The sequence below is a fragment of the Lygodium microphyllum genome, chromosome 21 (genome assembly GCF_053477565.2).
Source record: "Lygodium microphyllum isolate KBCC chromosome 21, Lygodium_microphyllum_v1.1.10, whole genome shotgun sequence".
In the NCBI taxonomy this organism is placed as follows: Eukaryota; Viridiplantae; Streptophyta; class Polypodiopsida; order Schizaeales; family Lygodiaceae; genus Lygodium; species Lygodium microphyllum.
This window is the reverse complement of record NC_141155.1, coordinates 93,793,441-93,805,267: the sequence shown is the minus strand read 5'-3', so window position 1 is coordinate 93,805,267 and position 11,827 is coordinate 93,793,441. Positions and strand designations below refer to the sequence as shown.

Here is an 11,827-nt window from a genome sequence, read left to right as displayed (position 1 = left end):
GTGGCATCCCCCCACCTCCCCCACAAAAAAGAAAGAGAACGCGGGGGCGGGTGCCACGCGTCCAGCACCCCCCGGCAAAAATCACGCCCGCCCCCGGTTCGCATTGGGGCGAGTCTAGGCACGGAGTGCCTAGTAGTGTTATAATAGAGAGAGAGAGAGAGAGAGAGAGAGAGAGAGAGAGAGAAGAAGGACATCCTTCACGCGATACATCTCACAAGTAAATGCATTTTTGCATGGAGACAGACATATATTCCTGACATATCATACATTAGGCAAGAATTACGATTTCTTTTTTTTTGAATTAAGAGAAGTGGTTGTACTCCCTTTGCTCTTTAAAAGTGCCAAGCGATTAAGGCGAAGTCTTATGAACTTTGTAAGTTTGCAAACCGTGCAACACATGGTCATTGGGTCTCCTGAGACTGACTTTCTTTTTGTTACTCGAAAGGAAGAAGAAAGAAAATCTCATTCAGACGAAAGGCGCTGCTTTTTCCATCAACGTCGTCGTGATCATCATTATCTGACTGTTAGTTCTTGTTTGCAGCAGAGACCTCCCCATGTCCAAAGTGGTCAAATCCGTCCTCGTCCTCAACTCGGGAAGCTCCTCCCTCAAGTAAAGTCTGCACACTTCATTCTGGAGTCTCTTGTCTTCACGAATCTCAACTTCGTGACTGAGTTAAAGCTTGGTCTGTTAGGGTTATCTGACGGTAGTAGATGGCCTCTCAATCTGCTTCAAAAGGCTCTTCAATCTAAGCAATCATTAGCATTTCAGGCTTTGGTGCTAAACCTCAGAAGGCGTCACAGTTTCTTTCATAGGATGCTAATGCTTTAATTTGCGATTAATGAAGATATAATGAGATCAGTTAAGATCCTGAGATCTGAGAGGCCGATATGTCTGACTACCTTATACCTGTCGCAGCGTCAATCCTCAAAATTCTTGTCAGAATTTATGAGACTTTCTCCCAGACAATGGTTTATGCATTTCATGACAAGATACCGAGGGAGAGAGAGCTTCGACGCCTCAGAAAATGCTTCATTGATCTTGTTACAGTCAAAAGATTCAAGTAGTAAAGTTTTATTTGTGCGCTGACCTGCATAAATACTAATAAGCTTTCTTTCCATGTTAATTTTTCTGCAAGTGCCTCCTTTATAATAAAAATACCGCTTCGCTTGTTTCGTAATGATCAAAGTCAACCAAGGGTTGACCACACACTATTTGTCTTTGTTGGTCCCGTGTCAATCAACTTCTGTTCAATCATTCGCATAATTTGCAATACCAGAGTTTTGAAAATCCTACATTGCAGAGCTTAAAGAGTTTATACAGGCTAAGTAGCTTGCGTTCAAGTCCTCCCAAAATTTGGCCGCCAGTGTCTTCACCTTGTATAGAGACATGAACTTCATGAATCAAGGTTCACTTGTTGCTTTCTGTGTTTGTACCACAGGTTTTTCTGTACGACAAGGGCTTCCATGTGATAATCAATCTAATAAGAAGACAAATTCTCTGTCAATCCAGCATTTTAGATTGAGGTCATTTTCTTGTTGCAGCCAAGGGTACTTGATCCAGAACTAATTATTTTGGTGAATGACCTAGTGACTCCACTATGTGGCACAAAATGCATCAGTAGGATAATGGGACAAAATGATGAGTCAGTTAACAAGATGTACAAAGGGTCTTTGAACTAGAGGCCTCCAGTACTAGGTGAACCTAGTATCCTCCTTGTGGATGATAAAAATGCTCACCAGGCTTTGACACAATTGTTTATATTATGAATAAGTGATATGTTCTACACCTATAACCTGCTTATTTTTTCATACTGGCCATGGCAGGTATGCTTTATATAGTTTGAAGCAGACTGCAACATGCACGTCCAAAGGAGTCATTGAGGGCATTGGAACTCCGAAGTGTTACATCTCCCACAAAAATTTGCAAGTTGGACAGAACATAAAAATGCAGGTGGGATGCTCATCACCTCTCTTGATGAGTGCTTTTGTGTAGTAGTAGTGAACAATGTCAATTCTCAGGAAAATTAAGAAAATTATTCAATGATTAACTTTCTTAGAGTGCAAGGGAAATACAAAACTATCGTTGGTGTGTTTGAGGCAACGTGGGATTGAAGAAAAACTGATCTTAGTATAATTGATTGGTTTGTTATATGTTTAGACTTTGACTAGTCTTATCATTATTCATATCTGATGATGCTTGCTGCTTTCAATTGCTACTTTTACACTTGTTTTTCCAGCTTTGTTGCTTATATTTTTGCATATCAGCTGTATTCCTCATCATTGATATAGACACATTTCTTATAGCATGCTGTTTTGAATGATGGGCCTCGTTGTGTAGACTGATACCCTACTTGTAGGGACTAACTTGATGGCAAAGCTGTTACTTCTATTAGTAAAGCATGGTTCTGTATCTTCAAAGAAGAAGAATGAGATGGAGATTATCATTGTCTTTGCAGAGATGCTTTAACCATCCCAGCTTCTCAAGAGCAATTAACTTACATGATTTGAGGTTTATATCCGCACTTGATCCTCCCCCCTTTCCCCGCTTTCTTTTTCCCTTCCCTCTTCCCTCCATGCAAACATTAATTTTTACTGAAATCAGGTCTGCAATGAGCAAGTTCACTGCTGAAATGCTTCAAACTCACTATTGAGGCTTCAATTGGCATTGAGGAGAAAGAGAGAGGCAATAGATGAGAAAGAACTGTGTTTCTATCATGCAGAAAATGCCCAAAAAGGAGTCGCATACATTGGATTATGCATTAAATGTTCTTACTGTCAGAGTGCAGCGATGTAGAAGCATAGGACAAAGACTGAGAGAGAGTGAACATAGAGCGAAGAGAGAGAGAGAAAAGGAGAGTGTGTAAATGCAGAAAATCTGCGGTGTAGTATGCTGTATAAGAGTGCAGAAATACACAAGGGGGCAGAGGAAATATCTGCGTATGTCTCCAACTTGATGACCTCGATCTCCGTCAGCCCGAGCACAGTCTGTCTCAGCCAACAGATCTCAAGATCAAAATCTGAAATGATGAATGCTGAAAGTGTGCCACGAACTGGCTATAAATAGCCAAATAATAGAAAATTCCCAGCACCAGGTTGGCTGCAATTAATGCAGCCGACTGCAGAAAACTGGCCGACTGCAGCAACCTGTGCCATGTGGCACCCTGTCCGACCAGCTGACGTGGCATCCTCTGCGACTGCATTGCCGCTGTATTGCTTTGCCCACGATTGTACATGGAATGACTCTAACACCCCCTCTCAGATCCTGGACAGGGTAGAAGACTGAGGGATCTGGAATGTTGCCGAAGAAGAGTTTGGGGAAGCGCCTTCGTGAACAAATCGGCAAGATTATCCTCCGCCTTGCAACACTCCACATCAAGGGTCCCATCTAGAAGCTTCTCCCAAATGAAGTGATACTGGATCTCAATGTGCTTCGTCCGGGTATGGAATACTGGATTCCGTACCAAGGCAATGCAACTCTCATTGTCGCACCGCAGTAGAGTAGGACGAGTCTGGGGACAGCCAAGCTCCTCCAACAATCTCCGAAGCCACACAACCTCACATGTGGGGGAAGACGTAGCCCGATACTTCGTCTCGGTAGAAGAAAGGGTGACCACGGGCTGTTTCTTGCTACTCCAAGAGATAATACTTGTACCCAAGATAAAAGAGTAGCCTGTAGTAGACCGTCGGTGGTCCACATCGCCAGCCCAATCCGAGTCACTCCAACCTGCAAGAACCAGATCTGAAGCATCTGTACCTGCGGGATAAGAAATCCCTAAATCAAAGGTTCCTCTCAAATACCGAAGAATCCTCAGGGCAGCCTGCCAATGCACCAGTTTGGGTTCCGTCATGAAACCTGCCAAAAGACCCACAGCAAAACAAAGATCAACACGAGTGTTGAGAAGCCAAATCAAGGATCCAATCAACTGACAGTAGCGTGAAGCATCCATCATGGGAGAATCTGAGTGTGAAGTGGCCTTCCAATTCGGATTCATAGGAGTAGTAATGGGCCGACAAGTCTCCACCTCAAAAGTCACCAAGAGCTCCTGAATGTACCTCTGCTGAGAGATGAAAATCCCCCTCTGAGACTGATAAATCTCGTGACCCAAGAAGAAATAAAGAAGCCCCAAATCCGTCATCTCGAATGTCTGATGTAACGTTGTCTTGGTCTCTCGGACCTTCTGTGCATGATCCCCTGTCAAAATCAAATCATCAACATATAACACTAACAACACACGACCAACCTCGAAAGTGTACATATAAAGCTGCGGATCAGCCGTAGAGCGCCGATATCCCAACTTCGACTGAAGAAACGAGTCAATCTTCTTGTTCCATGTACGTGGAGCTTGCTTGAGGCCATACAAGGTCTTTTTCAACCTGTAAACTTTCCCATCCGAGGATCCAAAGCTAGGAGGTTGCTCAACATAGATCTCCTCCTTGAAGTCACCATTAAGAAATGCCGACTTTATATCCAACTGATAAACAGGCCATCTCCTATGGCCAGCCAAGGCAAGAACAGCTCGAATAGTTGCCATACAAGCAGTGGGGGCAGAAGTATTATGAAAATCAAAGCTGGGGCGCTGAGCAAAACCTTTAGCAACAAGGCGAGCCTTGTGCTTGGCTTGGGATTCCACTGTATTGTGAGCAATTTGCAGGTCTCACAGTTTTGTATCCAAAAGAGTCTTGAGCTCTTGAGCTTCTTTGGATATTTTTCCTTTCTCTTCAAAAACCCTGGTGACCTTTGACTGAGCTTCTGCTAACTGATTTTTCAAAGAAGATATTTCTTCAGTCTGGGTCTCAATCATTTTGGTCTGATGCTCCATCTGCTTAAACAGATCGGAAAGAGTGTCTTTGGTAAAGGCTAGCTTTGTGGTTGCTTTATTCATCTGGTCTTTGGATTGCCTCAATTTTTCATAGAAAGAAGAATATAACTGTTGAGCACAAGTTGTCAGCATTGAGATTTCAATAGAACTCTAGATGTCTTTGCAAAGGAAAGAGATGGCATTCCCTGTCACTAAGCGGTTCAGGGGAGGAACTGATATATCCAAAGAATCCTCTCGATGTGCCTTGAATAAGTTATTGCATGTGAGGTAGATAGGGAGTTCACTTCCAGAGGTAGCAGCAACTGACACTGAAGGAATGATTGGTGGAATTGTTTCTACTACACGCTTCAAGCACTTCCGTTGAATGACTAGTGGAGGAGGGGAGTCAGTATCCTCTATGTCAATGGGTTCTAAATCTTCTGAAGGTGGAGGGGGAGGGATTGGATCAGATGGAGGAGGAGGTAAAACAACCTTATTAAGGCCTTAATATGTTAGAAAAGCATATAAATATGAACCAAGGTTACATTGGTAACATTCCCTCTAGTCGCCTTGACAAAATGCTGGTCCATCTTCGTAAGAATGTAAGTTCTCCAGTCAATGGCAATCCCTCTCAAAACCATTCTGGAAGCTGTGAAGAGCTCCTTAGACAAGTAGTGAGATGGTATCTTGGCAGGCATGAACCTATCCTGGAGAAATTGGTAGACTAGCTTCCAAAGAGGATTAGTGAGATCATTGAGAAAGACACTCCTGAAGTGTCAATCACCTTCTTGACATCAAGGATCTCTTTAGTCTGCTTCTGTAACAACTTGAGGATCTTTTCATTTGAGAATAACTGTCTGGATGTGACAAAGGGTTCCCCTTTGTAGGGAATAGACAAAGCCTTTTCTAACCCTCTAGGTGTCAGGACCATGGAAGTACTATGAACCAAGCCCGATTTCTTACTGTATGACGCAAGAAACTCATCACAAAGGGCTGGATCATCTGGAATCAGAGGGAGAGGAGCAACCACAAAAGATGCAAGGCCATCTTTCGCAATAGGCTCAAAAGTGAGTAGGGAAGAATAATCCCTACTGATCAACTGGATGTACTAAACAGGAGGCATACGGGGTGCCATTTAGATAGTGAACACACAACACAACTCAAACAAAAGGAATGCGTGCAAAACTAGCAAAAAAAAGACCAAAGATAAGATATCAACCAAGGTTTTGAAATGAGACTCGACCGACTATCTTGAAGCAAAGCACATCCTAGGTGGAAGAGAAGACTCTGAATCAGAAGAAGAATCTCCATCAAGAGGCTCTGGCTCCAAAGGAATTGGCTCAGGAGCCCAACTCTCCCTTGGATCTCCAAGGACAGGGTGCTCCTCACCCCCCTCTGTGGCCAGAACCTCCACGAACCGCACATCTCTGCTCGTGTTTTGTAGACATCGCGCTTGACGGGATCAAACAAACAATAACCTTGGGACTATGAGCTATAGCCAACAAAAACCTGTCGTCGGGAAGCCGCCTTGAACTTATCACGCTACGTCTTCGGAATGTGCACATAAGTGTCACACCCAAAGATCCTAAAATAAGAGACATTAGGCTTAGTCCCGAAGTAAGTCTCAAAAGGTGTCATCCTGTCAACGACCGAAGTGGGAGATCGATTGAGGATGTGAACTGCGGTAGCCATTGCCTCAGCCCACAGAAAGTGAGGTGTCTGTCGGGGCTCCATCATGGTGCGTGCCATCTCGATCACACTTCGGTTCTTCCGCTCCAAAATGCCATTCTCTTGGGGAGTGTTGGTGTTAGCAAACTCCTGGTGAATGCCCCTATCTGCACAAAAACGAGCAAACTCATTAGACATAAATTCACCTCCCTTGTCTGAACGCAAGGTCTTGAGTCGCCGGCCAGAGCGGTTCTCCTCAAAGAGAAGCCAATCCTTGAAGTGAGAGAAAGCCTTCGACTTCAAAGTCAAGAAATAGGTCTAATCCTGCTGTGGTTATCTACGATCAACATGAAGTACAAGCTCCCTTTTAGGGACTCGATCCTCATCGGACCACAAAGATTCGTAGATACAAGCTCCATGGGTGAAGTAGACCGCCTAGAAGCTTTGTTGGAAATCGCATCCCGATGCAGTTTCCCACGAATGCAGGAGACACATGGCTAATGGCTCACCACTATGTCCGACAATCCCTCTATGCTCTGTTGAACTTGAATGAGCCCAATCCAAAGTTGAGACTCAGCTCCAACTGAAACATTTCAAGGTGAAGTACACATTGAGGATGATCACCTAGTTCACCTTCCATCCATTTGCATCCATAGATGAAACAATCTTGAAATTTCACCAAGTAGTGCATGGAAACTGTATCTCTAATTTTAGTTACCTCAAAGCCTGCACTAGGTTCTTAGCCTTTTTCCCTTTGAAGTACCCAAATCCTTAGAACTTTCAGCTTGCTACAAAAATGATACATTTGCTATTCTAGCTTGACAAACATCAAACATCGCATGTAGTTTATAGTCACTAGAAACCTTTTGCCGTGTTTTGTGTTTTGAGGTTTTGCGTTTTCGTTTCGTTAGCTACCTTGATGTTTTAGGTTTCGAAAAATATTATTTTATTTATAATAATTAAGATTACTATATATTACTGATATTAGTAGAAGAAAGGTAGGTTGATATATTGTATTAGTAGATAAAGAAAATAGATCCACAAGATGAAAATGTTCATTCCACCTAGATCCTAGGGTCAAAAGTCAAAAGCATAAAATCAAAATATCCATTTCACTTATTGATTCAGAAATTAGGATTCATGACTCATAAATCAAAATGTATAGGCTATAAAATACATATAGTACCTAATATAAAGAGAGTCAAAACTGATGTTCATGAGTGAAAACCTTGTGGGAGACATTTTCGCTTGAGATGGAGGCCCAAGGTAGAGAAGGTGGAGTGCGTGAAAGAGGTGGAGTGTGCGGATGTAACTAGCCTTTCTCCTCGGATAGGGTGGTAAATAATCTGATTAAGCACTATTTATAGCAATTAACAAATTCACAAAACTGAAAAGTACACTTTACCATATAATCTTGGACATTGGACATCCTGTTGGCCCCAAAACTGGTGCCTCTTTTGGTATTTATTTAACATAATTGAAGAAGAAGTTGATGTACAATGGGATTCTCCCAATCCTTTTCGGTATTCCAACTCCCCTTGCTATTCAAAATGAAGAGCAAGTCTTTAATCTGATTTGCTGCTTGATTCGGGCAATCAATTGGCCTTCACCTACTTTGATGGAGATGGAAAATGCTCCAAATTCAATTATTTGCTGGTCCCTCCACTTGAATAAGCTAAAAACAGCTTCAGCCCTGTTGAATCCAAGTCTTGGAGCTTCCAATTTTTGGCACGCTTCCTGAGGCTGCTGCTAAACCCTAGTTTTTGTTGTAGATTAGGGTTTACAGTAGAGAAATCTAAAATTTCTTAGCCTTTGGTAAATATGGTCGAAGCTTCAGATGTTGTACGAGGCACTTTCCCCCATGTGTGTTGTGACCCTTTATGGACAACTTTAGTAGATGAAGTTTGAGTCAAAGGATACCATTCAATCATTTTTGCTCGATGTTACACAGGTACAGGAGTAGCTTTGACACATGTAGATTGTCCTTCCAGAGGCACCAATTGCAGCCCATCACCATCCAGCCATGGCCTTGCTATTTGGAGGTCTCCATTTACTATGCCATCATAGCACTTGATTAGCTTGCATTTTCAGCATCTGGTGCTAGGCGACAAGTTGTTGCTATCTCTCCTACCAATCGATTGCTACATTATGTGCATTTTTGTATGCAGCATCAAAAGTGGTATTAGACGACTTGTTTATTAAATGTATATCAATCCCCATAGCTCAGCCCAAATTTCTTGAGTAGGACTTGCATTAGATAGCATACTCAGTATCCTTTTATTATTTTATTTGTCGTTCTATTCATATGCTTTGCAATACCATTTTGGGCAGGATTACTAGGTACAATGAGTTTCCTTTTTATCCCATGTGCTTCACAAAAATTAATGAACTCATGAGAGACATATTCTCCACCATTATTAGTTTGGAGACACTTAAGTCCCTTGCCAGGCTAGTTTTTTGCAAGTGCTAGCACTAAGTCAAGCGTCTCACTCTATTTTCTATTTAAGTTTTTCTTATGGGTTGAATATGTGTGTTTTCTATATATACAATGCTCACAAACAAAAAGATAAAAAAAATCAATAGAATGAAAGTAACCTAAATGAGATGACATGTCCTATTCTTTTTTGGATATATGTCCTAATTGGCGGTGCTACAAAGATACACTTGGCTGTTCAGTTACTATAATTACATGATTTTTGACTGAGATACATGAAGGGGATGCAAAGTGCTACATTTGGCTCCTTAAGCAACAACAAATGATTCCTTCTGGCCTTTTCATGACTGACTCTGAAGAGTAGTAAGAGTATCCGAAGTTATCCAGTTGACTAGTAGATATCAAGCTCTTAGCAAGCTTGGGTACATGGCGTACTTCCAAAGAGTAAAGGTAGATCCATTCTGAAAAGCAAACTGTACATCACTTGCACTAAACATGTCACATATATAGTCATTAACAAGATGGGTGTTAGAATCAAGTATCCAAATCTTGAGCCACTTGTTGATATGCTACAAGTAGCATTTGTGGTGGAAGAGTAGAAGTAGAAGTAGAGCACTTCGCCATTATTGCTATGCGTAGTCACTGCATTTATTTATTCAAATTTTCCGTTCCTTTACCTTTTTTCCTTTTAGCATTCTTATCCTTTTCCTCCTTATCTTTTTGCTCTCGCTTCCATTTATAAGAGCCCTTGATATGATATGTTTAACCACAATGGAGGCATTCAATGTCTTTCTTGGACATGGATTTGCTGCATGATTGCCCATGGTCTTGGTTTTTACCTATATATATTTTTTCGCCTTCTTTTTCTTTAGTTGCCAATGCTTGACCATTTCTGCTTGGTCCATCGATTTTCTATGTATCTCTTTAGCTAACAAATTACCCTCAATATCATTAAACTTTCTCTCGCTGTGTGGAGCTAAATTATTGATGAGTGTTTTGAAGGTGTTCTATAATGCAGAAAAGGAAGACAACAAAAAGATTGCCTTAACCTCATCTTCAAACTTTAACTTTTGAGCTTGAATCTAGCTAAATATGATGTTGCATTCATTAAGGTGGGAGGCAATAGTAGTGCCCTCCATTTGCAACTCAAAACAACTTTTTCATGCAATACACCTTATTAGAGGTAGTTTCCTTCTTATAAGTGTCACTTAGCTTCTTCCATAAGTCATGTGCAGTGGTCTCATTCATAACTGTAAATTACACAGATTCAGCCTAATAGTGCATTTGGCCAATGTATCAAGCTCCAACTAATCCTCTTCAAACATATCTATTGGCTTTGCATCTATGCCTCTTATGGGTCTCAACTATTTCTTTTGAATAAGGACATCTTGGATATGCTTTTTCCACAAATTGAAGTTAGTACCGTCAATTTTGTAAATGTTATATAGTTCCTTGTCCAGTGCAAATGATGAGGGCATTTATGCAAAATAGCAACTAGCTGTCAAGTGACAGCAATCGAAAAATCAACAAACTGTATTGCAAAATTGGTAGAATTGCTAGAGGCTGCTTAGTGTAACTAGAATAGAAATATTCATTGTCCAAACGTTGTGAAAATCACTGCGCATAGTCAAAACATTGTATTACTTCATCAATATTCCCTTGTAGAAATAGCAGCATAACAGCATCAAGCTATTCAGAAGTACATTAGTAGACTGACCTCCTTGAAACCATTGCAGTACATCGAAAAACAATGTTCTTGCTTATTCATGAGCAAATGTGTATGGACAATATGATAGTATGCAGCTCAATAATTGATATAGCATATATATTAAAGTCTCTACTCCAATGATACTTGTTGCATACAGTAGCAACCAACAACAAACTCCAAAATTATGAAATTTGTCGCTTACAGCCTATGCCAAACAAGTTGCACCCTGAAATTGCTTGTTTCCAATTGTTTTTTCTTGGTTACCAATGCATGGTAACCTGTATACAATGTCTCTATAATGAACATTGCAAGCCTTTACTTGTTTTTCAAGTCCTAAACAACCTGTGCAGACTATTAAAAAAAAAGGAAATAGCATCTATAGCACTTATAGGTAAAAAACGGAGCCCGAATACACACTTAGCTCTTACATTGAATCTTGTCCCAAATGAAGACTGTAAAGATTTTTGCTGGCAACATTAGAGTTGGAGACTCCCATCCGCTTGAATACCAATTGATGGAGTTGCAAGAATGGAGATTGCACACAGAGAGAGAGAGAGAGAGAGAGAGAGAGAGAGAGAGAGAGAGAGAGAGAGAGAGAGAGCATGTGTAGTTAGGGTTAGTGAGTAAGATAGGTGGCCAACCACATTGGCATTTACCCCAACATTCTATACGTCCCTAGTCTTGGCTTCCATATGCTTTTGGTGAGCAAGATATGTGGACTAGGACTCATTGTGGAATTTGATAGCAAGCCATTTTGGATTTTGGATGGCCAAATGAGGAAGGAGGTGTGCCATGAGACTATCCAAAGAAGACTATTTGGATAGATCAAACTACTCCATTTGGTCTTGCAAAGCGGAGTATATTCTTGACACCTTTGATCTTTGGCCTTTTGTTACTACCCCTATTCCTTGGTCGTAGAGGATCCTGCTATTGGCTCATCTATGGATTGTGTAGCCCTTTAGAATAGGCTCATTTCTCGAGCCTGATCTTAGGACTCTGTCCTTGTTCATGTGTGCAAGTTAAAGATGGCAATAAAAGTGTGGATAAAGCTTTTTTCTCTCTAGCATTAGAAAACATTTTGCCCACCATATCACCTTGGAGAAGAAACTTCACATGCTCTTGTTTGATGACTCTTCTTCCATAAAGGACCGCATCAACAAAATGGAGGATATGAGGGATGAGCTTGCATCCCTCTGATGGATGATATCTTCGTAGGAT

The 11,827-nt window shown here is 41.3% G+C and overlaps 1 protein-coding gene across 1 annotated transcript in view; it reads left to right on the top strand.

Moving 5' to 3' along the window:
* The first annotated feature begins 552 nt into the window (after window positions 1–552).
* Window positions 553–11,827, top strand: part of LOC148018295 (uncharacterized) — a 42,984-nt gene continuing 31,709 nt past the window's right edge. Inside the window, exons 1-3 of the mRNA XM_087661489.1 lie at window positions 553–610; window positions 1,440–1,524; window positions 1,825–1,951. Coding sequence (XP_087517615.1) covers window positions 1,946–1,951 — 6 coding nt within the window. The 5' untranslated portion in view covers window positions 553–610; window positions 1,440–1,524; window positions 1,825–1,945. The remainder of the gene's footprint in view (window positions 611–1,439; window positions 1,525–1,824; window positions 1,952–11,827) is intronic.